General features: G+C 36.4%; 1 protein-coding gene across 2 annotated transcripts; it reads right to left on the bottom strand.

Moving 5' to 3' along the window:
- Positions 1-631: 631 nt before the first annotated feature.
- LOC109090630 (tyrosine-protein kinase Fer-like) lies at positions 632-27,322 on the bottom strand. 2 transcript variants are annotated; one of them, XM_042724974.1, is made up of 20 exons: positions 26,993-27,322; positions 26,767-26,887; positions 21,053-21,335; positions 20,666-20,839; positions 19,065-19,164; positions 17,714-17,897; positions 15,770-15,907; positions 15,480-15,599; positions 15,115-15,237; positions 13,731-13,920; positions 13,181-13,276; positions 12,884-13,087; positions 12,510-12,632; positions 10,327-10,383; positions 9,395-9,510; positions 9,140-9,234; positions 8,874-8,997; positions 5,763-5,917; positions 4,444-4,564; positions 632-4,037 (listed from the first exon to the last, which is right to left on the bottom strand). In XM_042724974.1, the coding sequence occupies exons 3-20, from the start codon at positions 21,260-21,262 to the stop codon at positions 3,899-3,901; spliced, it is 2,469 nt and encodes an 822-aa protein (XP_042580908.1). In that variant the 5' UTR covers positions 21,263-21,335; positions 26,767-26,887; positions 26,993-27,322; the 3' UTR covers positions 632-3,898. The 2 variants fall into 2 exon arrangements, with proteins under 2 accessions (XP_042580908.1, XP_042580907.1); XM_042724973.1 differs by lacking the exons at positions 632-4,037; positions 4,444-4,564 and having other exon boundaries at positions 5,052-5,917; positions 26,993-27,321.
- Between the last annotated feature and the right edge of the window lie 384 nt (positions 27,323-27,706).

Here is a 27,706-nt window from a genome sequence, read left to right as displayed (position 1 = left end):
GTTCAACTCCATTATCAAATTTCACGAGAAAAAGGATTGTACAATTTAAAAAAAAAAAAAAAAAAATTTATGGGATTTATCTAGAAAAAGTATTCTTTTATTAATTTTAATTCATCTATAAACCAACGCTCTAGCATACAACCAAATTAGCTTCAAGTTTGTATTTCTTTTAATGTTTTTGTTCGTTATTTTATTATTGCTAGAAAATAGACATTTCCCCAAATTTCAGTAACGTGGGTTAAAAATTTTTTTTAAACATTATATTAAACAGACAGACAGCTTATATATTCAGTCTGACCTCCTGAATGTTAAGCACTTCCCTTTACACACAGTATTTTTTTGATTGAAAGCCCCTCATCATCATTCATTAGAGCTTTTCAGTGCTCACTTTGATATAAGGACCAATTCTCACTATTAACTAGTTGCTTATTAGCATGCCTGTTATTAATATATTGGCCGTTTATTAGTGCATAGAAATCACATATTCTGTATGACCATATTCTACATCCCCAATACCTAAACTTAACTGAGCAACAAATTATGAGTTTGAGGCAAAAGTTGTAGTTAATGGCGAGAATTGGACTTTAAAATAAAGTGTGACCCTCAATTTTAATTCATTTCAAGCAGCAAATTCAAAGACTCCAAACTTTATTGTAAGTGTACAATATAAACAATGAGCAGACATCGTTATAGTTGAATGTCCATCAGAGAGGTGTTATGAGCAAACACAGACAGATGAAAGAAAACTACATGGAAACCAAGGAATCAAGCCTTCTAAATGTCAACCATTTCACTTTTCATATTTCCTCTTTCAGTCGGCAGGGGTGAAAATCTCTAAAAGCATTAGTCCAGTGTTGCTTTTCTACTTTTGTTCATGGAACGATCATTTCCTGAAACAGCAATTTTATGCCGTTTTATATTAGGAGATCATGTTAAAGCATAAAAAGGCCAAAAGTGCAATCAATACATTAAGTGTTTCCATCACAATAATAAATAGTCCAGCACATGGAAGGAAGAATTGCCAATCCGAATGACAACAGAAACTTTGGCTTATTGTTAAGGACTTTGAAAAGACTAATCGCTGCTCTAACAAAACAAGCCATTTTTCTGATGGAAGTTTACATGAGCACTCTGTGCAAGTCAGACATGGGAAAGGGCATCTAATGTCTCGGAGTAACACCGATTTCAATATAATGTGAGACACAATACTGGCGTTTGCTTTAATACACTTGACTGTAGGAATTATAGTGAATGGTACAAAAAAAGCAAAAGATTAAAATGCTAGAATAATATTTCAAACAACACACTATAGGGATAATTGCTTTGATGTTTAAAAAAAAAAACAGAAGAGCTCACTCACCAGTAGTTTAATTGATGTAAGCTCAGCTTCACCAAAAAAAATAAAAATAAGATAAAAATAATAATTTTGATCTGAACCCACTGGCGAATCATGCAAGGTTACAAATCCAAACTATTATACAGTAGCTTTGTGTAAATTGTCACCAGTTTTGCATGACTGGCGCATGCATTTTATTGCATGTCAAACTCTGTTGACTTTTTGCTGCATTCGTGATAGCAACAACGTGAAGAAAAAAAAAAAAGATTTTGCAGACTAGAAAGAAGCACAGTCAATGCTATGGGACCCTCTTTACATATTCCAAATGTGCAAATATTAGAGCAGTATTGATCTGGGTCTTCATCGCTACTATTATAGCTGAAAGTTGACGCATCTTCCTGACAGACATCCACATTCTAATATCATTAGTTTTGCAGTGAAAAACCAAACACCTACAAAATTACATTACTCAATCTACAAAAAAGTATTTACAAAATACAAAAGCAATGCTTTGATAGAGTAAACCTTGAAGAAACCACTATTCCATTTTTGTGGAAATGGAATGACAAATTTATGTGACTCGGGAACGAGAAGTTGCTCCGGTGGAGCTTGGGTACATATGCATGGAAAGAAAATGGCACTTGACAAAAATGGCGGGAAACTACCTGGGAAATTCTTAATACAAAACACATCACGGTCTAACCAAACCTGGAATACTTGTGTAGGTCAAGGGTTGTCTGCTTGAGAAAACCTGATCGTAAAATAGCACAAGAACATCACAATCCAAGACAATGGCATAGATACAAATAAACATGCTTGTGACTGGCTTTGGTTGCTGGTTACTGAAGAAAAAAACCAACAACATAAAACACAGTCAGTTTTGGACAGAGCTTTTGGTGACTTCTAATATGCTACATGGCAACATTGTAAATATAAAGAGATCGTTTCTGTCAAAATTTGTATGATTTTCTTTGTTTCTATCTGATGTTTTGAAGGCAATCTGCTCTTTTCCATACATTGAAAGTCACTAGGACTGTCAAGCTACAAAAAGTACCATAAAAGTATCAGAAAAGCTGTCTATTTGACTTTTTTCGCTCTGTGTGACAGAATCTTTTCATTTGATATTTGCTTGTGACAATGAATGGGATTTGGGTATCCTTAAACGTGTTGTCGTACCTTCACATTACTTATCTATATATATGTACAAACCACAAACAAGAACTGAAAGCTACAGTGGAGTGAGAGATTTTCAGTGAACGGCAATTTGTGTCCTCAGCAGATCTGAAATATACTGCAAAAGTCATATAGTCCACTTTTATGATATTTTCTGGTGCTTTTTGAAGCGCAAGGGCTCCGGTAACCATTTTCTTTTGCAGTATGGAAAAGAGCAGCAGGAACATTATAGTAAATTTCTTCTTTTGTGTTCTACAGAAGAAACGAAAATCATGAAGCAATCAGAAAGGCATGGGAATGAGCAAATTATGACAGTTGACTTTTTTTTTTTATTCTGAACTATGACTTTAAACATCGAATATGACTTTTACCATGAAGAGGTGTGAGGTTGAAGTATTTGGAGAGCTTGTAAACTGTAGATTGATGCAGTGTCCATACAAAGCAGCCTGGCAGAATGCCACCTGACTGCAGTATACTATTTTTGTTGTTATAAATTGCACTTAGGTAAATCTATGCATTTGGTCTCATTGCTTGAGGAGTGCTGAAACGCTGGAATATCACTCAGTGAACGTCTTAAGGATGTGATGTTATTATGTGTGACTGACAAACACCTGTATTTTTTTCCCCACAAAAAGGTCCTATTACTCCAGTAACATAAAAATGGCATAAAATGGCTTGACTATAAAACTCCCCGAACCATTAGGTTTTAGGACTTTTAAAAAAAGAAAAAGCAATATTGTCATTGGGTGGACAAACAGTCCATCTTCACACATTCATTTCCATGTTTAAAGGGATAGTTCCCCAAAAATGAACATTGTCATCATTTATTCACCCACGTTCTTCCAAACCAGCATGACTTTTTCTTTCCTCTGGAGAACACAAAAAATGATATTTTGAAGAATGTGAAACGAGTATAAAACAACATTGGACCCAACAAACCCTTACTGATTGGACCAAAAACACTTTTCAAAATGTTTTTTGTGTGTGTGTGTGTTCTAGAGAAGAAAGAAAAGTTCTGCAGGTTTGGAACAACATAAGGGTGAGCAAATGATGACAGAATTTCATTTTTGGGTGAACAACCCCCTCTTTTTCACTTGTGAGTACACAGGAATACTCAATGGCATACTGAATACACTTAATACATCTTATGTGCTGTCTGTCGTAGCTTAACTGTTGCTCAGTTACCAAAAAAATGGGGGAAATCTGCATAATTTTGACATCAGAGCAAAGCTGAGACCTCTCTCTCCATGCTAATGGCTCAAAACAGCTGGTGCATAGGCAGTTCACACAGTAATTGCATGTCATTTGGAGGGTGAAACATTCGTTGTGTTTCTCTCTGCAGATTAGGGATCACCTGGATGTGAAGTATGAGTTTGGCCTCATTAAAGGCTATTTTTTCTTGACCGAGGCCAGTTCTTTCTGAATGTCGACAAATTTGGGTCGATTCTCAGGCTTGTACTCCCAACATCTCTGCATGATCCTGTACACCTCATCTGGACACTTCTGCGGGCAGGACATTCTGTAACCTGCATGACACACAAACAAACTTTCTGTCAGGGTTGATTATAAATCAATAATTGACAGTGGATATATGTTGACAGGATTATTAAAAGGCTAACGGAGATTGCAGGTTATGTTCAGAACATGGTACTAAGGTACTGCACGCTGTGTTGTACGTTCTGTGCAGTACCTACTTTAAAAGAAAACAAATGTGAAATGGTATCCAGTTATTACAGAAATAAAAACAGTCCATTTTTATATAATTTCATTAATAATTATGAATTTATTATATCATTAATTAAAATATAATTTAATAAAATAGAACAAAATCTTAAAATAAATACAAAAATTAAATGAAATCATTCAATTAATTAATTGAAATATCACATCAATCTGTGTATGGTTTATTTACTTAAATGTGGTGTTTTTTGTATTTTTTTAGATGTTTTCTAGAGTGTTGTTTTTTGTTGTGCGGGTGTGGGCACACTCCTAGACTGAAGGTTTCCCACAGGAGGATCCCATAACTCCACACATCACTCTCTGAGCTGTATCTCCCTGGGATTTAAACAACACGTCAAACGTCAGTCTGGATCCAAGCACAAATCAAGTACTTGTGTAACAGTCAATTTTTCAACAGTCTTCTCTGTCTCTCTCCATATCACCGTATGCTGCATATGCTCTTCTGTATCATCTGCACCACAAGGATGCACTGTTTTATTTCAAATCAAAGCTAAATACATGTAGAAACGGTGCATCCTTGTGGTGCGGATGATACAGAAGAGCATACGGTGATATGGAGAGACACAGAGGAGACTGTTGACAAAGGAATTATTGAATTAAGTCGATATTTTTGATTTCTTTGCTTACAAAAAGTAATCCCGTCGCTTCATATAAACCAGATTGCACGTCTGATGGCAGATGGATTATTCTGACGACGACTTTCATACCTTTTATGGACCTTGACACTTTTATTTATTTGGCAGTCTATGAGACAGTCACAGGTCTCCCGGTTTTCATCCAAAATATCTTTAATTGTGTTCTGAAGACGAACAGAGCTTTTACGGGTTTGGAATGACATTGGGGTAAGTGATTAATGACAAAATTTTCATTTTGGGGTGGAGTATCCCTTTAAGTGTTAGAAGTAAAAAGAACTTCTAGGTCACTGATAATTAAAGTGCACAAACAAAGAAGAAAATAACTAAATACAACACCAAAAATTAAGACAAAATAAAATGTGTGTAAATTGTATGGTGACAAATAGTATAAACATACAATATAAAAAGAGATGCCATATGGGCCAAAATGTGTTACTAGTTTTCTATCATTTGAAACTGTTACAGCAGTGGGGAAGATAAATGGCCATTGGTGTTATTTTAACGCTATCCAAATTCAATGAGAGTATTAATGATCTAAATATGATAATCAAGATATTTTGGCCAAATGTATTAAACAAGAAGAAAAACCGAGTGCCTGTATAGCTACAGCAAACTTTCTAACCTGTAAATTGATGAAAATGTAATGTGAATAATCTGCGGCCGTTCTAATGACAGACTAAACAAACCCCATCATTCGTTCATCAAAAACCTCGTTAACTTCATTTAAGCATGCGTTTCAGAAAATGTTAAGTGCAAGTGTCTGATCATATATAAAGCCAAAATACAAACTTTTTGTACTTATCGAAACAGTACTGCGGCAGAAAAAAGGGTTGGGAATCACTGATCTAAGAGCAGCACAGACACCATGAGTGCTTTACCATAGTTCAGTGCTTCCGGTGCAGTCCACTTGATTGGGATCTGTTTCAGTCCTGATGAGGAGTAGATGCCATTGTCCTCCTGGCGGGACATCCCAAAATCACTGATCTTCAGCACATTGTTCTCTCCCACAAGGCAGTTGCGAGCAGCCAGATCTCTGCAAGATTTCAAGACACACTGTCATACCACCTCATAAACACTGAACACATGCATTCTCAGCTCGCAATCATGACTGTGATTGGACATTTCACACCTGCCAACACAATCATCTATGGGAAAATTGGTCTAAACTGGTTTCAAATCAGAGCGCGAGAAAAGTAAACTTCTGGCAACAAAATGATTGTGAGCGGCTGGAGCAAGCGGTCTAGATCCACAATTAACCTGTGATTACACTTATGAACAAAAAAAAGTGCAAAAGTGCCCAATGAGATCTGCAGCGGCCAATACAGACATCATCTGCCTTCTGCTGTCAAAAATATCCAAGTATTCTCATGTCTAACTGTTCTACAAATCTTCAGATTGAAAAAAAAAAAGTGTTATGCAGCCATGTACTTTCTGGGACTGGATCAGTTTGGAACCTGTTGACCTATTGTAACATCACAAATTAGATTTTAGACAAGCTGTGATGTTTCTGGCCAAGTGTAAAAGCTCATTTAAAGAGTTAAATGGATATTCCAACCCAAAAAGAAAATTGTGTCATCAATAACTTACCCCCATGTCGATCCGAACCCGAATAAAACTCAGTTCGTCTTCGGAACACAATTGAAGATATTTTGGATGAAAACGAGGAGTTCTGTGACTGTCATATAGACTGCCAACTAAATAACATTGTCAAAGGTCCATAAAAGGTATGAAAGTCATCGTCAGAATACTCCATCTGCCATCAGACGTGCAATCTGGGTTATATGGGAACAGTTTTTGTAACCGAAGAAAACAAAAATAATGAATTTATTCAACAATTCCTTTGTCAACGGTCTCCTCTGTGTCTCTCCATATCACTGTATGCTGTGTGTGCTCTTCTGTATCATCCGCGCCACAAGGATGCGCTGTTTCCACGTGTATTTAGCTTCGATTTGAAAGAAAACAGCACATCCTTTTCTTCACTTACAAAAAGTGTTTCCGTCACTTCATATAACCCAGATTGCACGTCTGATGGCAGATGGAGAATTCTGACGATGACTTTCATTCCTTTTTGCACGTCTGATGGTTTTATTTATTTGGCAGTCTATGGGACAGTCACAGGTCTCCCGGTTTTCATCCAAAATATCTTAAATTGTGTTCCAAAGACGAACAGAGCTTTTATGGGTTTCGAATGACATGGGGGTAAGTGATTAATGACAAAATTTTCATTTTGGGGTGGAGTATCCCTTTAAACCCCCCAAACTTAATTTTTTATAATAATTTATTCACAATTACGTCATCCCAATATATGATCTTCTTTATTCAGATGAACAGTTTATGACTGTAATCCATATGACCTTAATAAATTACTGAATGTCATCTTATGCAAAACGACAGGTATGTGCAAGAAAAACAATATTTAAAAAAAAAAAAATTTCAGTATAAACCACAGCACGGTGGATCTACTTTTGGGTTACAATCCACATGCATTGTATGGACTCTTTTTATTTTTTATTTTTTTTTTCTTCTAAAAATCTACATCAATAGTGCACAATAGTTTCATGCTTGTTTCATTTATAGGCGTGTTATAAGCAGTTATAAGCATTACAGTAATAATATTCCTTTCCCTGGTAACTAATAGAGAATACTTTTTGTACACAAAGAAAATAAAAATAACGACTTTATTCAACAATGTCTTCTCTGTGTCTCTCCGCATCACTGTAGCACCATTTTGGAGAATATCCGCTGAACGCAGGCAGCTTACGCTCTTCTGTGTCAGCCGCGCCACAAGGATACATTTTCTACATGCATTTACTCTTTGATTTGAAAAAAAAAAAAATAGTGCATCCATGCAATGCGGCTGACACAGAAGAGCGTACGCTGCTTGCGTTCAGCGGATATTCTCTAAAATTGCGCTACTTACAAAAAGTATTCTCATTGCTTCATAATGTTACTGTTGAATCACTGATGGCAGATGGACTATTCTGACGATGACTTTTATACCTTTCTGGACCTTGACAGTGTATTTTAATTGGCAGTCTATGGGACAGTCACAAGCTTCCCGGTTTTCATCCAAAATATCTTAAATTGTGTTCCGAAGACGAACAAAGCTTTTACGGGTTTGTAACGACATGGGGTAAGTGATTAATGACAAAATTTTCATTTGGGGTGGAGTATCCCTTTAATAGAGTAGCTCCATATCTATTTATTTATTTTTTAAGTCTACAAAAGTCAATCGTCATATTCTTAACATCTCTCTCATATAAAGAAGATGATTCTATCTAAACTCTTCCATCCCGAACCAGTGATTTAAGATTCTAGTCTACAGCCACCGCTGTGCCTCTCGCTGGCATTAATGCTGAGCAGACATCCTCAGTCATACAAGCATATTAGGTTGTCACATCCCAAAAATTGCTTTGCTGACATGAGATGGGGAAAGACAGTAGGGGGGAGCGAAGAAGCTGACAGAAAGGTGCTGAAACCGCCGCCACCCCCTAACATGATCATGTCTGATAGTAAATGGATTTTAGTGGGGTGCTGATAGAGCCGTGGCAGTGTAAGCGCCCAGAGTTTAATTCTGAGCGACATGTATTCAGCCGGCCGGCTCTGGTCTCAAACAGCACAATGCACCAAAGCCTATTTCACAGTTTCAAAATCACCACCAGAAAGAAGCAAGAAAATGAGGCTTGTTTCAGTTATAGAAACTTCACAACTTCTTAAATATCATTGAATATTAATTTAAGTTTTATTTTAAGTTTTTAAATAATTTATAGTAATAAATGGCTTGTAAGTTTCATGACTCTTTTTTTTTTCCACATCGTCCACCATTTCTTAAGATTAATGTAATAGATTCTGGGCATTCTTATAAATATATATATATTTTTTTATACAAAATAGTATATACAATATTACTTTTTTTTTTTTTTTAATCTGACAGATTTTTGCTATGATAAGCTGTATCACTATGTCTGAAACATTTCAGTTTTTCTCACCTGTGTATACAGTTCTTCAGCTCCAGGTATGCCATTCCGGCAGCAGCGTCTAATGCAAACTTTACCAGTTGCTTTGTCTTGAGGTCCTCTTTTTTCTTTCTTAAGAATGATAAAAAGTCCCCGCCTGTTGAAAAATGGCAAAATAAATGAGCTACAGATATGCAATAAATTACAAGAGACACCAACATCCCTAAAAAATTGATGACACTTTTATAGAGGAAGGGTTTCAGCAGCTAATGGCTGAAGCAAAGATCCAGTTTACTGACCTGGTACGAGCTCCATTACTATGTAAATGGGCTGCCGTTGGGTACAGACGCCTATTAACTTCACAATGTTGGGGTGATCGTACTGCTTCAGGATCCTAGAGGTGGAGTTAAGCATAAATGAATATGGACATGACCACATTACTTCATCACTCATTTTTAGGAGAATATGAATGAGGCAAACATTATCTTGATGTTTGAGGAATGAGATAAAGAGCAAGTGTGACGTAAAGCATAAAACGGTGAATGTGGGTTCACCTGGCTTCTGAGAGGAACTTTATCTTGAGGTCTTGTGGTAGATCTTCCTTACAAGTTTTCACGGCCACCAGGGTTTTATCTCGCAGCGTTCCTCTGAAAACCTCACCAAAATTTCCCTAAAACAACATTTGTCCAAAAGCATTTCTTAAGTGTCTAATTTTATTATTTTAAATAACAAAAACACCAAAAAGAAATACCTTAACATGGCTTCCTGAACATACATCATAGTAGTAGTACTAGGAGTGGGTCATGACAAATGGCTAATTGTCCAAAAAACTACTTAAAGTTAATTCTTGTGTTTGTTTTTTTTTGTCACAAACTAGTCACAGTGGGATGTTTTTTGTTTTTTTTCATTTACCATGCAAATTATGACCCATGATAAGTTATTATCATGCTATTTATTCAGAGTATACACTAGTTTTGAAATGTTTGGGGCTGGTAAGATTTCCTTTTATGTTTTTAAATTAAGTCTCTTACACTCACCAAGGCTGCATTTATTTTATCAAAACAAAAACAGTAATATTATGAAATATTATTACAACAAATTAAACAGTTTTCTATGTGAATACATTTCAAAATGTATTGTAAATGCATTTTTAAATTCAGAACTTGTTCTAATATTGTGATTTGCTGCTGAAAGACATTTCTAGTTAGTATCCATGGTGATAACTTTTTTGTATTTTTGAATATTTTTGTTGAAATGTTTTTTTTTTTTCAGGATTCTTTGATGAATATAATGTTTAAAAGAACATTTATTTAAAATAGAAACCTTTTGTAACATTTTAAATGTCTTTAGTGCCACTTTAAATATTTTTTAATTAATTAATGAGCATCCTTGCTGAATAAAAGTATTAATTAATTTTTTTTTTTTTTTAAAAACAAAGGGGTATTCTTAACATTCCTAAACACAAGCACAATGGATATGGACTTACTTTCCCAAGGAGTTCTCCAAGAATGACGTCCTCATGATTGAGAATCCATTTCTTATCCTGAGCAAACAAACAAAAATAGCAAATGATCTTTCTGACGCTTGTTCATTAATGAAGTAATGACTCGTGCAGAGACGAACAGAAGAGAGATGCTGAGCGTCCTGTGGGTCAGTCACTGTGTTACTGCTCTGATGAATGATAATGATGCAATTATCACCTCATTCTCCAAAAGCACTCGCTTAGACACAGACATTCTGGGATATCTATGGAATATCTCAAAAATATTTTTTTGTGTGTGTGAGAAAACTCTACTTTTATTTTATTTACGTTATGCACAATTGTATTTGGAAACGAGTACACTATAATGATAACAGCAATATTTTGCAAATAATACCATCATAATTTCATTTCTAAAGGTGCAGCAGGAAGATTTTCTGGAATATTCCTTAAAAGCCATAAAAACACTTACTTTTAAATGCATGCATTTTTCTGTGATTTTCTTTCATTGTGTTTCATTGAAAATTGACCCTAGCTGCTTTTACTGGCACAAATAGCGAATGTAGCACTGTAGTCTATGTTTGAGGGTTCAAAGAGGTTCAGACAATTAAAACACATACAGATGAAAAAAAAATAAAAAACGCTTTCTAAAATCTCAATGCATTTACAGTAGCACTAATGAAATAGACATTTATTACACCACTGATAATGGCATCAATTAAAGAGCCATTATTCTAAACATCTTGAAGATGAGTGACCTGCAGAGTCAACATTAACCTGGACAATAATGCACTTCGCTCAATATAACCGAGCACAACAAAACAAGCAGCACAATCTGAGTTTTAGACAGCTTATTAGTCATTTCAGACTTTGTCTGTCTACTAAAGCTGCCCAAATTGACCAAAACGAACATATTAATGGCTATAAAATAAACATATATCATGCTGCTGCTGCTGCCAAGATATCAAGGGGAAAAAACAAACAAACATAAATAGCTCCAAACCAAATCATATTTGGTCTATTCTCTGCTACCAGTTACTCTTTAAGGGTCTTTACACTTGTTTTCTATTTATTAGTTTTGTTTTGTTTTTTAAAGAATCAAAGTCAGACCTCTTCAGTGACTTAAAAATGAACCCACTTCTCTTTGGATTCACACTGTACATAAACTCGTTGTAATAAGAGTTCAGTTTTCACTAATTTGGAACAAAGTCAAGTCAAATATTATTAGCAATAAAATGATTGCAAACATGAACAACAACAACATTATGATTATTATTATTATGCTATTATATATTGTTTTTCTTAGTTTTCATAATGTTCCTCACTCCAAATCTGCTAAAATGATTGTGTGCCTATAATTATATAGCACCTTATAATGCATTGTACAATCTCATGAATAATTACAATCACAGTTAACACATTATAAAACTTACCAATTCATTGTTACACAATGCATTTTAAATTCGGTTATAATTATTTATGACAAAATATAATATATTACAAACTATGAATAATTATAATGCATTATACCCTCTAAATTAGATTAATTAGCCTTTATGTAATGCATTATAAAGGGATGTTAGAGGCTCTAATATCCCTTTATAATGCATTACATAAAGCATTTAAGTAAAATGTGCAGTTTTACAGTCCAAATGTATCCCAGCATTCACAGGGGTCTGATAGTGTTTTTTTTTGCATGCTGCAGCAGAAACATCACCACTATTATGATTTCAGTCAACATGCTCAGATGAGGTGCTTTACCCCGTCATCAAAAACCCATCAGAGGAACAGCATGGCAGGTAATCATCCGACCTGACGGATGCACACATAGACACACACTTCCTGGGGGAATCCAGCCAGTGTAGACCACCATCAAGAAAGGAGTTCAAACTGATATTTTCTAAACCATTACAATCTTTTTCTGTAGCCAAGAAGAAATCAACACACATACACACACACATCAGCAAGACAGGTTGATTTGAGAAGTGCACTGCACAACATCAATCTAATGTTCAATGTAGCTGCACACGTTAGGGAAAATGAGCAATGCACTGTCCCAATTTCTGTAATAAGGAATTTTATGGCTGCATATTGGAAATATAGTTATAGCTTTAGAAGTGAAGACATATTAAATGACTCTACTGAGAGCAGAACAGCTTGTTAAAATGAAAAGAGAGACAATGTTTCACCTTTATGACAGGGTTCAGGAGCACGACCCCAGATTTCTTGGTGATGACTTGCTTAGTTGTGTAATGATGCTCTATGAGCTGTGGGATGGTGGGGAAGCCAGTGCCTTCAAATCTGTACTGATTCTGCAAACAAAAAGAGGCTAATTAAATCAGACAGTATAGTGAGTTTTAATGCATACCAGCCAATCAGAATCGAGTATTTACACAGACCTTGGTATAAATGTGTTACATAAATATATATAAGCCATCATTTTTAATGATTCCTTTTTCACTCATTGTTGAATCTAAAAATATTCTGACTAAACTATTCTTTGGATGAATAATGACATTGTTTTAAATCAGTGTGGTGCACAGCTTTCTGATCATGCACTCACATCAGCAAACTGAATGATGAAATGTCTGCGCTGTCCATCTGAGAACACAGACAGCACATATTCTCCAGGTTTGCCGTGGCTCTCGCGCACCAGGAAGTCTCCCTGCTGCTTCAGCAGCTCCTGGGCCTCTGTCCTGGGAATGGCACCGTGATACCACTCTTGCTCGCTCAGCGGTTTCTCACTAGTGGGTATCACATCAAAAAACTGAAGAGGAACAAACACAAGGAGGTCAAGGCAGAGAACATGACAGGACAGATAGAAATAAGGAGGTGATGATGGAAAAAGCAGGAGACTTACTGATGAAGAGCCCAGTACAGACTTGGGCGAGCGGATGATTCCAGCGATGGAGTGTCTGAGGGTGTCAAACTTCGATACCTTGTCTTTGCTTTTATCCTGAAATATAATGTATTTTTGCAGCACATTCATTAAACATAAAGAGTATACAAAATAGATAAAAAAAACAGTAAATAAACACTGTACACATGCTGTGTGGTACCAGTTTTCAGTACCAGGGCATTTTAATGACTACAAAGACATATATATTGCAACTAATGATGTGACCCCTTTAAATTGTAGACATTAAAGACAGCCGTGGCAGTTTTGACCTTGGATTTTGCACCAAATTAAAGTCAACAGAGAATCGTCCCAAACTCTTCTTCTGGGATATGATTAATATGAGTTTAAATGAGCAAGCACAGAGACAAGTCAAAAACCCGCCTCTGGTCACCTTTGGCATACTATTTTCAACGGTCTATGATTTGGGACACACAAATTCTAATCCTCCGCACTCTATAAAAAAAAAAGCGTTAGTGTGTGATTTGGGATGCAGCTCCAAGAACTGCCTTACCATTGAGTTGACTGAGCGGGCATCCTCTTCATAATTGACAACAGGCGGTGGTTCTTTGCCCTCGTTCTCTTGCATCTTCTGTTCTAGTAGTTCCCTCTGTGCCATGAGTTTGGCCTCGGAACAGCGCAGCAGCTGGACCGTCTGTCTCAACTCCTCCAGAGACTGCTTCTGACTGAGTAACAACACCACACTGAAAAAAAGAGAGATCACGCAGTTCAATCCACAATGAATGAACACTTGCTTTTAATCTCTTTTTAAGGATTTTTTTTTTAAACGTTACGTCAGAGGCAGAAGAACTGTCAAGATTATTTCTGTAATCTAATCTGAAATGCAACCAATGAAACTACAAAAATATAGCAAAAATGTCTATAATACATGCATGCAAATAATTAGCAAAGTTCTTTTTTTATCCATTTTAACCATTTACATATTCATTTTGACAAAGCCCTTTTTCCACTGCACACAGAATTGCAACAGAATGTCATGAATTTAAATGTAAAGAGTTCAATTTGATTTGCATAGCAAAAATTGCCTTAGTAATATAATATGCTCATGGTGTGAAACAGGCCAGACCATTTCATTCCGATTTCTAAAAGGAGAGAAAAGTATCCTAGAAACAAATATGAAATATCATCCACGACCAAGAAACGTGTACAAACGTGAAAAAAAAAAATAGCATATGAAAGATTAGGTCCATAAAGTGTGGGCAAATATAATTGACTGCATACATCAGCAAAGAGTTTAGCTGGCTAAATTGGCATGAGGAAGTTCAGGTGTAGAGCTGAGCAGCACTGCCGCCCATTTGCAGAGGTGATTATATCAGCATCTCTTGCACTGGATTACCCAGCAGACCTTAAAGAATGTGCTGAAGTTGGACAAATCCTCATGTACCCAGCACAACAGCACAGTTCACTGAGCTCCGTCAGTCCGAGCCCTTTCATCTTCACAGAGGTGCTGAGGTCAACACGGATCAGTCTGCTCAACCTAATGAATCTCTATGGAAACACTTGAGTTCTCCACACATCACTACTGCATTCATTGTTAAAGCTAACACAGAGAGAACACTGAAGCAGGAATGACCATGAATGGAAATTCAGTCAAATAATGGTTTCAGTGGAAAAAGCCCTTGCTGCTTGACACTGTAGAACTCCTTAATTAAAAACTAGTGTAAACTAACATTAGTAAACAAGCATTACGAACATAGTGGCTGGTATTTCTATCTTTAGTTTCTGCTTTTTAATGCGTTCCTCCATTTAAACTAAAATTTGTTTCAGTTTAATTTGTTGTTATCTTGTGGCCTCCTTAGCTAAGAAACACTGGTTTGGAGACAACACCCTGATTTGATATATTCTGTGTAAGGGTTAAAGGAGGTTCATTCTCTCACTCTGATTTCTTCTCAAAGGTTTTGGTAGATTCCTCGAGTTTGTTCTCCAGGTCCAGCATGAGGTCCTCTTTGCTGCGCAGACTCTGCTGTGTTAGGAGCAGATCCTCTGAGGTGGACTTCAGCCTGAGATCAGTCAAACACACATCTTTACTGTTATCTACCATATCAGGTCTACTACTTACTACTGGTAGCATAAAAAGAACTCTGCTTACTGAATATGGAGACTGTGAAAAAGGCTAAAACTCAGTAATGTAAACTAATGCTATCAAGCACTATTACCAAACATAAGGATTGAAGCATTCATGCAAATCTTGCATCTAATACCTAGCTCTTAAGTGACACTGACTGAGAAATGAGCAACTCACATTGCCTGTAAACTGTCTGCTGTCAAATTATTCCACAGAATCTCATTTGCTTGAAGATTCTCAGTTTCTTCTAATAGCGCTGCATCAAATTCTACAATTGGTTCTTTGGCTTCTGGTGATCTGTTGAAAAGTCAATTGAAAAGATCTCAGAGACATTTAACATTTCTGACATAAAAATATTTTAAACAATAAAAACATACTATTTACATTATTATCTAAAAATAAAATGACGTTAATAGAAATTAATCACACCTATAACACCTATAATTTTTTATTCACAAGTGTCTTACTTATAAACGTCGATAAAGCTGTCATACTCTGACAGTGGATCGATTTGGTCGATGGAGGTGTGTATTTCTTTGTGGACCTTCACTATTTCATCTGTTAACAGGCTGGTGATTTCACTGTACTCCTCCAGAATCCCCTTACTAGAATTAAAAAAGAAAACAAAATTAAAATCATTGTTTGCAACCATTTATGAATGTACCATGTCATTGATATGAGTTAATCTACTTGGATTATTATTAACATCAGTGGTGCTTATTGAGCTCACACTTAAAGGTGCTGTATGTAGGATTGACACCGAATTCAGTTTGGACCGATTGCAGTCCAAATTCTAAATATTTAGAGGGTTTTTTCACCAGGCCCCGCCTCCTCAGACTTGACACGCGTAGGTTGCCAGATTGACGACACAAACAGGAACGAGCACACTTGATGATGAATGAAATTAAATGTGCTGTGTTTTCCGCCAACTGGCAACCCGGGGTGCCGAAATACAATTGGGTAAACTGGCAGTGGGCGGGTTTCACAAACCAAAACAAACACTGACATTCCGGCCCTGAACACACATTTTCAACGGAGAATAAGTGACTGTAGCGTTGTTTTTCAGATAAACAAGTATGTTAATTTTGCATGTTTCTTAAATATCTGCAAACATATTATGGTATTTTTATGCTTTAGTAGAGTCAAAATCTTACATACAGCACCTTTAGGGAAGGGTTTTGAACAACCCTATTATTTTAATGTTTTTCTAAACTAAAACTCTATTATTGATCATTTTTTAAATGTTCTGACAGTTCAGATAATCAGTGGTTCTGAATATATAACTTTTCTCTGACTTTATGTCCAACATCGAAGAAACTTCTGCATGGTTGTTTGACCCACACTGAATGGTCATATATAATACAGTGGTGCGTTCTAAATCAATCCCAGAAGGCTCTTGCAAATGTTTCCTTTGTGTGGATTAACCTCCACTTCAGATTACCGCAAACTCTGTGATTAAAAAACAGCTTAAGAAAAGAAAAACCCCAAAGAGACTTCTGTTCTCCGCTAATCCTCTGACAGCCATGAGATATTGGATTGGGGCTACATCATGCAGTGAGGTTTTTAGTGTAGCTGCACTGGTTGCGCAAAGGTCTTCAAGAAAAGATTTTATTACACGTGGCGGTCCAAGGCATTCACCCAGACACAGTACAATCCAAAGACTACACTGCCCTCCCCAGGTCAAGAGGAAGCTCTGTACTCCTGTCAATGCCTAAAAGCTTATTTGTACATATAGAAGGAAAACCTCATTTAATGACAGATATAACTATTATGTGCTTAAATTGTATACTGTTATTAAATTTTACAATACTTACATATGAACTACTGTTCATAGGTTTTATTCAGTAAGGAAGGACACATTAAATTGATCAAAAGTGACAGTAAATACATTCATAATGATATTAAAAAATAATTTAAAATAGATCTTTTCTTTTTTTATTTGATTCTACTAATCAAACAATCCTAAAAACATTTTTATCAACATTGATAATAATAAGCAATATTTCTTGAGCATCAAATCAGCATATTGGAATGATTAATAAAGTATTATGTAACACTGAAGACTGGAGTAAATCCAGTTCCTTTCTACATCTAGAAAAGTAGATCTACCTCAAAATAACCATTTTGATTACTTCACAGTTCAGTAACAATGTTGTTATAGTTGTGCTTTTGAACCCTCTGGTACTTCCAGGATTTAGTTTTAAGGTGCATTATGTAAAACAAATGATTATCTGTTAATTGATATTTGGCTGATATGTACTGTGGACATCAAAATTTACGTGTACATTTATCCATTTGCCAGACACTTTTTAATCCAAAGCAACATACACTACATTCAACATATATACATTTTATCAGTTCATTCGTTCCCTGGGAATCGACGTTTGAGCTACAGAATCTGGAGCACTCACAGTGCATTGATCATCTCCTCCTGCATCTTCTGCAGGGAGTCCAGCAGCAGAGGCAGTGCAGTCTCATGATAGTGCTCCTGATGCAGCTGTGCGCTTTTCACCGCTAGCACATACTGGTTGTGCAGGTTATGCAGCTTTGTGGTGGCTTTGTCATATCGCTCGCGGGCTTTTTCAGTCTCTTTGCCTGCAGGAGAAAGAAAAGTGGTTGTGCCAGTGAGATAAAAGGTGAAGTCCTCTGAACACCTGCTTGTGTTGTGCAAGCCTTTAAGAAATGCAAATTTGTTATACAAGTACCGGTAGTTGTAAATAATGGTCAAGTGATACGGGTTTTTAATGCTCAACACCAATCTGAACCCCTGAACCAGAGGGGGCACTAGGAGACAGTTCACCCAAAAATGAAAATTCTGTCATTAATAACTCGGCCTCATGTCGCTCCAAACCTGTAAGACCTTTGTTCATCTTCAGAACACAAATTAAGATATTTTTGATTAATTCTGAGAGCTCTCTGACCCTCCATAGACCACAAGGGTCCTTACACGATCAAGGTTTAGAAACGTAGCAAGGACATCGTTAAAATAATCCATGTGACATCAGGGGTTCAATCGTAATTTTACAAAGCTACAAAAATACTTTGTGCACAAATAAAACAAGAATAACGACTTATTCAGCAATTTGTCTCCTCTGCGTCACCCTATAGTGCCAATTCAGAGTAAACAATGTATGCAACGTATGTACAGTATGCGGATACATTGTTTACATTCAGATCAAAACATAAACAGCGTATCCGCATACGGTGCTGCCGAGACAGAACAGCATACATTGTTTATGCATGTGATACTTTCCAAAATGGCGCTATAGGGTGAGGCGGAGGAGACAAATTGTTGAAATTGTTTTCTTTGCACACAAAAAGTATTCTCATAGCTTCGTAAAATTACTAGTTGAACCACTGAAGTGACATGGATTATTTTAACGATGTCCTTGCTACGTTTCTAAGCCTTGAACATGTTAGGATCCTTGCTGTCTATGGAGGGTCAAAAAGCTTTCGGAATTCATCAAAACTATCTTAATTTTTGCTGAGTAATTAATGACAGAAGTTAAATTTTTAGGTGAACTATCCCTTTAAGGACACTGAGCTTTCCCATTTATCAGAGCTCAGCACACTTACTTCCTGTCAGTGAATGTGGATACTGGACCGACCCTGATTTTAACTTTTAAGCCTAAAACTTTTTCATATATTTGACTCAAGAAAAAGAATTGATTCATAACAGTTATTTTGTTGTGAATCGGACATCACAACAAATCGAATATTTATTATTTGAAAGAATGAGCAGAAAATAAATAAACAGCTTACCTTTTATAACAGCCTCCTTGTATTTGTCTCTTGCTAAAACAGCATCCTTTGTTAACTGCCTGTAGGTGCATTTCAACTTCTCAAGATCGTTTTTAGTTACCTATGAAGGACAGAAGCCAAGTCAAAACTGATCCGTTACTCTGGTCCTGTTTAAACCTAGTATTACGATGCATTTTCAGTGATCCAATCACAAGCGGACAGCTGAGACAAATTACAATTTACACCTGTTCTTCACATGAGTTTTAAATGTGACCACATGTGTTCAGATTCCGTCACACTCTACATTAGGCTTGCTGCGATAGACGGTGATAAGACACAACACCGGTTATGTCACTTGCCCACCACAGCACTGACCCCCAGCATCGTTGTGATTTTTTTATAATAATAAAAATCACTTAGTTCAGTAAAAGAACAGACACTACAAATAAAAGCTGAATGTGGCTGCTCAATTCAGCGTGCCAAACGATCGCATCACAGATCAGATTTCATTTATCCAGTGAGGAGAGTGAGGAGAGCTGACTGACAAGAAGAGTTAGGTGAGACAGACAAGACGATGGCGGATGATTTAGTTTTAATTTAGTGAAACTAAATGCAAAAGTGCCTGTTTGGCAATATTTCAGATTTTGAAAAGCCTGTTGACTTATGCCGTTAATCTAAGGAGATTTTCGGAAGTTTTTTTAAACATTCATTTCTTATTTAATTGGTTACACATTATTGTTTACTTTATTTAATCTTTGTGTCATTTATTTATTTTATTTGACAATCAAGATGTATGCTGTGCTTCCAAGCTTTCGTACTCGTTTTTCTAATAAATGTTCTACGCGTTTTTGTTTTTTTTTGGTTTTAAACCAAATTTTATTTGGTTATATATTATAAATGTTTACTTAGCCTATTTCCAGTTTTGTATCATTAAACTTTATGTAAGTTATTTGTTACTTTATATTAGGCATAGCCTGCCCTATAGCATGGTTTATTTTTATTTGTTTTGTTAATAAAAGTACTATGTTTTGTTTTATATATAGGCTAAAGTGAGTTTGACGTTGTATTTTGTTGTTGCATTCAAGCAATTGACGCCGAACTGCTGCTAATTTTATAAGTGAAAGAAAATGCACACGGCGCTTTTAAGCTATTTAAAAGAGAAGGAAAGCGAGGAAAAATTCAAACGAGCTAAAAACGACAACTGCTTTACGCCGAATTTGCGCTATTTGAAAGTGAAAGTGAAATCCGATTTTACAAGCTATTTAAAAGCCAAGGAAAGCAAGGAAAAGTGTGTTTTTGTAAAACATAACCAAGTAGGAATCGATTGTTTTGGTGCGCTTCGTCAAAACACGTCCCATAACGATCCCGTTAGGTCAGAGGGTGGCAAGTATAGGCAGCCTTTTGCGATTTTTCAAATACATTCAACTACATGAGTGTCTACCCTACAAAAGCAATTTCATTACTTCTGGAAATGATTGAAAGTGGACAAGCTCAAAATTATTTCTATTCCATTTAGACCTGTATTTAATGTCGTCGACTTGTGATTGGATGAATGAAAACACATCTTAATACCAGGTGTAAACCGGGCCACTGATGTTCTCTGAATCTATATAAAGGCTCACCTTGTGCATCTCAGACTCGATCTGCTGGTGGAGGCTTTGGTAACTCTTCTTCACCTGCTGCTTGTCTTTTATCATCATTGTGAGGCGGTGGAGAGGCCCTGAGTTGAGTTCTTCAGCGTGGCACTTCATAATCTTGCTTAACTGCTCCGTCTGCTGAACCATGTGAGTCCACGACTGATAACAAAAACCACATACCAAGATATAAAAAGATAGGACAAGAAATGTGCGTGAGTGAGTGTGAGAAACAAACAAAGAGATGAGCAGAAATTGAGAAGGCGAGACAAAAACAGAGAGAGCAGGTTGCAGAATGACTAGTTCTGAACATATAAAAAACATATAAAACATCAGCTCCACCTGCCGACCCATAATGCAACTGTGGGCCGTTACCTTGGAGACCGTACTGACGTAGTGGATCTGAGAGTTGTTGTCATGCTTGTCCACCTGCTGACTGATGTTGAGCAGGAGCGATGCATATTCCTTATCGCTCTTCACCCGCAGGGTCATGAAGCGCTTCACCGTCTCCAGCAGCTTCAGCTCCCAGTCCTGCAGCTTCACCAGACCCTCGTGGGAGTTGCGCAGGTCCCGGCCGAACCCCATCTTGCTCGCAAGGCACGTGCTCTCTCTATCTCTCGATCAGTGGGGGGTGCTGCTCAGGTCTGCATTGTTACTGCTGCCAAGATATGATACGGGTAGAGATAATGACTGGTTAGTTAAAGTGCATGAACATATGTGCTAAGTTGTTTTCTTTAGATGGTTTCATATGGTTTATCATTATCTATAAAAGTTTAAATGTAATGACTCTAAAATGTCATATGGTATGTTACCATGACACAAAAAATAATGGTATATTTTTCTTACATGATTACATCTAACGTGAGTGTACATATCTGAATTTAAATTTATTTATTTTTCTTTTACAAACATCATAAATGATTATTTCATCAATATCATTATGTTTTGAAGAGTCACACCATATGACACTATGCCACCTGAACTAACATGGAGCTATCATAAAAAGGTCAAATTATTTGATATTTTAAGAGACTAATTGACATTCTGCAGGGGGTAATCTCTATGATATAATTTCCCGTTTTTATTCTGCATGTTGGTCACAACACATGACTTTGATATGACAGATTTTTTTAAATAAATATAATTTATATAATATTTTTAAATATCTCTTTATCTAATAAATACATAGATATAAAAATAAATGAATAAATCAATAACATAATGCCAGACTTCTTAAAATATTTTTTTTTCTAAATAAATAAATAAACAAATGACTAGGCTATGCCAAACAACTATAAGGTTTTCTTTTCAATTAAAGGGACAGTTCACCCAAAAATGAAAATTCTGTCATTAATTACTCAACATCATGTCGTTCCAAATCTGTAAGACCTTTGTTCATCTTCAGAACACAAAGTAAGATATTTTTGATGAAATCCGAGAGCTTTCTGACCCTCCATAGACAGCAAGGTTACTACCACGATCAAGGCCCAAAGGCAGAAAGGACAAAATCGTTCATGAGACATCAGTAATTCAGCCATAATTTTATGAAGCTACTAGAATACTTTTTGTGCATAACGAAAAGAAAAATAATGACTTTATTCAACAATTCTTCTCTTCCGTGTCAATCTCCACTGCACAATCACGAGAGTACCACGACACATGCACTGTGCCTTGTTTACAAGCAGAGGAATGCACACGCATGTGTCATGGATCTCTCGTGAATGGTGGCTGAGACTGACCCGGAAGAGAAGAAAACGTCATTTTGTTTTCCCTTTGCACACAAAAAGTACATCATAGCTTCATAAAATTAAGGTTGAACCACTGATAACGAATGGACGATTTTATCAATGTCCTTACTACGTTTCTGGGCCTTGAATGTGGTAGTTGCATTGCTGTCTATGGAGGGTCAGAAAGCTCTCGGATTTCATCAAAAATATCTTCATTTGTGTTCCAAAGATGAACGAAGGTCTTGTGGGTTAAGTAATTAATGTAATTAATGACAGACTTTTCATTTTTGAGTGAACTAACCCTTTAAGGCTTTTTTCTTCTTATCATCATCCTGTATCACACTATGTATGAATATATATAAATGCAAATATATATAATCGTCATAAAATTACACTTAACAATTGTTGACATAGGCCTATTTTCTGATGCTTTTCATTTGTTTGCTTGATTTTACACTCTATAGAAGCAACCAAACAAATTACAAAAATACATTTTATGTGATAAATATTATGTAATGGGTTGTTTCTTTTGATTAAAAAAAAACTGTTGAACAAATTCAATTTTTTAAAGAAATTTCTATTTCACATAATAGTCAACTTCCATTACTTCCCAGTAAAATGCAGACAACTTTTTACCATACAACAAGTGGTTTTCCAGAATGGAGAAATATTAGCACACAACCCAAACTGGACATCTGACATGCCACACTCAAGAAGTGTCCATCCAAGCATCACACAAACAACACGATCTGTGTCCACCTCAAAGCCCTCATCTGTCATAAATAACCACGTAACACAAGCATCATAAACCATTCTTACCTTGTTATCAACACATCTCTATTCTGCTAACTAACCTCGCCCGACCAGTGCGTGCGAGTGAAACAGAGGAATATGCCTTAAACCGGTGAACATTTATGCCAGGTTTCCTAATACAGGTTAATTGAAAGAGAATGCAGTTTATCAAGTGCAAATCAAGAGAAAACAGACTTCCTGTGTGACGACCGGCTGATACCCACATGATTTATAAACTCAAGCCTGTTAAGAAAACAGTCAGATCTAAAACAGTCAATGACTGCTGAACTGAAAGCAAGGACTATAACACATCACCACATTTTTACACCTCCAGCTCCTTTCTAAGCAACTAAAAAAAAAAAAAAAGTATGAGAACAACTTCAGGTATTTGTGCCTTGAGGCTAATGTGTGACGACATGCCATGACTAAAATGACTCTGAGACATAACAATACTAATATGCAACAGCTACAGGTAAAACAAAATGCTTTTAATACCAGAAATGGTGGCAGACTGGTTTACAGCCTTTAGTAAAGCAGAAGGTTGTTTAATTACTGAGATTAGTAATGTAGTTTAATACTTCACAAAGCTCTTAATAACCTTCTTATATGAGAGTACATGCCTTCTGCTCCCCTTCATCCACACAGCTCACATTTAGCTTATAGACCATCGATTCATTAAGAAGCTTACAGAAAGGCAGCTCTTTTGAGGAGGTTTGCCACTAAAAGTGATTAAGGCTATTGTGTTGTATCAAAAAAACTTGCAGAATTCAAACAACTGTTTTTGTTAGCAGAGGCATACTTTTTAATCATAAGATATCATAAAGGTAGAGCTCTGGCAATACAATATTAAAATGACATTACTGGCATAATAAAAAGTAAGCAAGTTAAAGGTCTATCTTGCATGGGAAATTTTTATTCAGTTAACATACCAAAGTTCACAGCAATCATTCAGTTTGTATAAAGTTAGTTTTCTGGCAGACTACAAGAGGTGGGTACGTTGTGTCTGTTAACCACAAGAAGAAACCATAGCTGCCAGACAAATAGATGTTACTAAATCTGATGTCAATTTGACAGGAACAGCTATTGTTGGTTTCCTGTGAAAGCTACTGTTCAGACTAACACTGTCAAAAGTGACAGCTCTTGACAGATATATTATTTAGGAAGTTTGTTTAATTATAAATATGCTAAGAATCTGGACTCAAAATCATCTTTTATTCACTCTAAATTGTTGCATGTCAATAAATAGAGATTACAAGCAAGTTCAATATCTTATTGATAGAAGGTGATGAGAAAAAAGTAACACTTTACAATAAGTTAACATTAACAATGAGCAATACATTTGTTACAGTATTTATTAATCTATTGTTAACAACTGTTCATTGTTGTTCAAATAAAACCTTACTTTAAAGTGTTACAGTAAGGACTACATTCTGCACAAAACACAAAATAACCTTCACATGATAATTTTTTGTTAACTTGTATTTGTACACCAGCAACTGATTGGATTTTGTTTTAATTATTGATTTTAATATCAGTTTGCTGTCTTTGTTTAACAAAAAATATTTGACAGAAACATTAATTAAATAAAGCAAATGGTATATGAAAGTTTTACATTGTTAGTCATAGAAAGGCAACCACTATAACACTTTCTCATATTCAGGGATATGGACAGAAGACACACGAGCAATACATTTTTAATTTATGATATCAAAACTATGCTACATTATATCCAGTTGGCCGTTATGTCATATTCACTTCACAGTGTACTGTACCTAAAATTGGTGTTACAAAGTCTTTATTTGAGAAAATATGATTTCATTACATGAAGATGTTTTGACACTTGGTTCGATTGCTTGGTCCGAACACAACTCAATTGCAACCCTCCTTTCAGTCTCTGCAGGCTCTTTCTAGTGGCTGACCAATATGGATTTTTTTGATGGCCTATGCTGATATATTAACTTAAAGAGATGACATAACAGATTTATAATTGATTTAGAAGCCTTATTGCACTATAGTATTTTTCTCAAATAAAGAAATTGTAAAAAGCATGAATAGAAAAGGAAGTGAACACTAACCAACAGTGCAGTCAGTATTAATTTGTTACTTTGGGAACCAGTAATTTCAACGATAGCTCATAAGCAAAAGCCTGAGCCATCTATGAAAACACATCATAGCGCTGTAAAATAACCAGTGTGCTGTATAATCCTCTCTCACCCATAACACAATTAGGCTGCTTAATGCACATCAGTGGGAGTTTAGCTCAACAAGGATTTGCTGTGTGCTACAGAACAGCTCTGTGGGGGCACAGCTGCTTGAATAGCACTTCTGAGCACACCAACGGAGGAATGTGTGTCCTCTATATGAGCGTCTCAAGAACGGGACACCAAACACAGCATGTAAACAAAGTCAGCTGCTCGTTACCGCCATCGCTTTATGTTAGCATAATGGCAGATCCAAGACTTACAGTGTGTGTTCTTCCATTGTAATCCAGGTAAATACATTATGGATGATTCTTACAACCTGTTTTATGACTTAAAAAAAAATACTCGCTGAGTCTCAGCCCACTGGTTGTGACAGCTTTCCCACAGGAAATGAACAGCATGTTACTCAAAGTCCAAAACACTAGCATAGACTCCCAGCTGTCAATGGTACAAATATACCACAACAGACCGAGCATCAGTAAAATGATTGTGATTTACTCTATTAAAACACATGCATATAGTAGCCACAAAATGTATTTGCACACTTGGATTGTTGCATACAAAACTGGAAGTCACTGCATTATAACAAAATATGAAAGCAATTAGCATTTAAAAAAAATAAAGCCAGCACAAGCACACTTAACAAGTTTAGATTATATACAAATGGTACTCAACATCATCTTGTTTTATCGAGTACTATACATCAAAGCAAGTCAGATGCCAAAACTGGACCACAGTAATGCTTGATAATGATAATTTAAAGAGTTTATGATTATCATACAAAAGAGGAAGCTGAAGATTTTCTTTAACACAATTCAATGGAATGACCGATTTCCTTACACACACACACACACACACACACACACACACACACACACACACACAGCCCTTCTCAGGATCCCTCCTCAATCGCACAGAATGACACAATCTGACAGAATATCATTACATACTCATATAATGTGATCGGTTGAGCTGGTCCAGGTGAGTAAACCGCAGTTTAGCTGGTTATCTACACAGTCCGTTTATACCGCTGTTGTCAAAAGTTTAAAAGGAGTGACGGGCGACTGTTTTTCGTTTTCAGATATAACACAACCTCACACATCCATAACCGCCATAAATAACATTTACGGACAGATGACAGACTGCAGAACATATTTTATAGGCTTACTGAACATGTTCATTGGCTTTCCTGTGCTGGTGGGACGTTAGCCGCTGCTAGCGCTGCCCTGCTAATGCTGCCTGGCCTTTTCCTTTGGAAAAACAGCAAAACAATTGAAAACAAACGCGCAAAACCGAGCCTCGCGCCACACCAAACACCGCCTGCGCGCCAACAAAATTGCATATGTGATAGAATAGTAAACTGACTTACTGTAAAGGTGTATTGTGGTATTTGTCCGTGTTTCCTGATTCCTCGGTATTCCTCTTTTCTTTGACTGGGGTTGGAGGAGTTGAGTTTGGGACTCGGGAGGGGTTTCCGCTCAGCTCCAGCGCTGCCACACAAGTATACAGATCAGTGCGCTCACCACACGACCCTCGAGCCTCTGTGTTGTGTGTGTGTGTGTGTGTGGTCAGGGATCAGTACTGTATAGACCTACCTGAAAGCTCATTATTTCTAAGCAGAAGAAAGAGAGGTGTTCATTTTATGGTCATTAACACGAGGGCTGCTGCAGAGCCGCTCTTGTCTAATATACTCAACTGCCGAGGAGATTGAATAGCTTAGTTTTATACTCTTCTGAGTTACTTTACAAAACTAAAGAACCAGTCACCCCCTCATACGCAGAGTGCGCTGAGATTAAATGAATGATCAGCAGATGTCTGTCCGTCTCGAGTCTTGACACCAAACACCCGTCTGTGTTCAGAGTAATTCTGTGAATGTCCAGGAGGTGGCGCTATTTCCTCTGTTAGCTCGATGAACACACTCGTGGACTCTGGACTCTTTACAATCCTGATGATTTACTTTGAGTAACTCTTGTATTTTAAATCCTAAGTATGCAAAATTAACCAAACCTAAAGCTGATTTATGCTGAAGCCCTAAATTCAAATCTCCAGGTTAGACAAAAGAAGTAATACGGAAGTAATGCCTTACTATGTCTATCATTCATGTTTGGGTACTTTTTTCCTTTAGCATTCTATCTATCTATCTATCTATCTATCTATCTATCTATCTATCTATCTATCTATCTATCTATCTATCTATCTATCTATCTATCTGTCTGTCTGTCTGTCTGTCTGTCTGTCTGTCTGTCTGTCTGTCTGTCTAGCTAAGTATATTTTCTAATAAATAAAAATAAAAATGGAAAATATTATTG

The sequence above is a fragment of the Cyprinus carpio genome, chromosome B5 (assembly GCF_018340385.1).
Source record: "Cyprinus carpio isolate SPL01 chromosome B5, ASM1834038v1, whole genome shotgun sequence".
Classification (NCBI taxonomy): domain Eukaryota; kingdom Metazoa; phylum Chordata; class Actinopteri; order Cypriniformes; family Cyprinidae; genus Cyprinus; species Cyprinus carpio.
The sequence above is the reverse complement of the archived record's forward strand: the minus strand, read 5'-3'. Positions and strand labels throughout refer to the sequence as shown.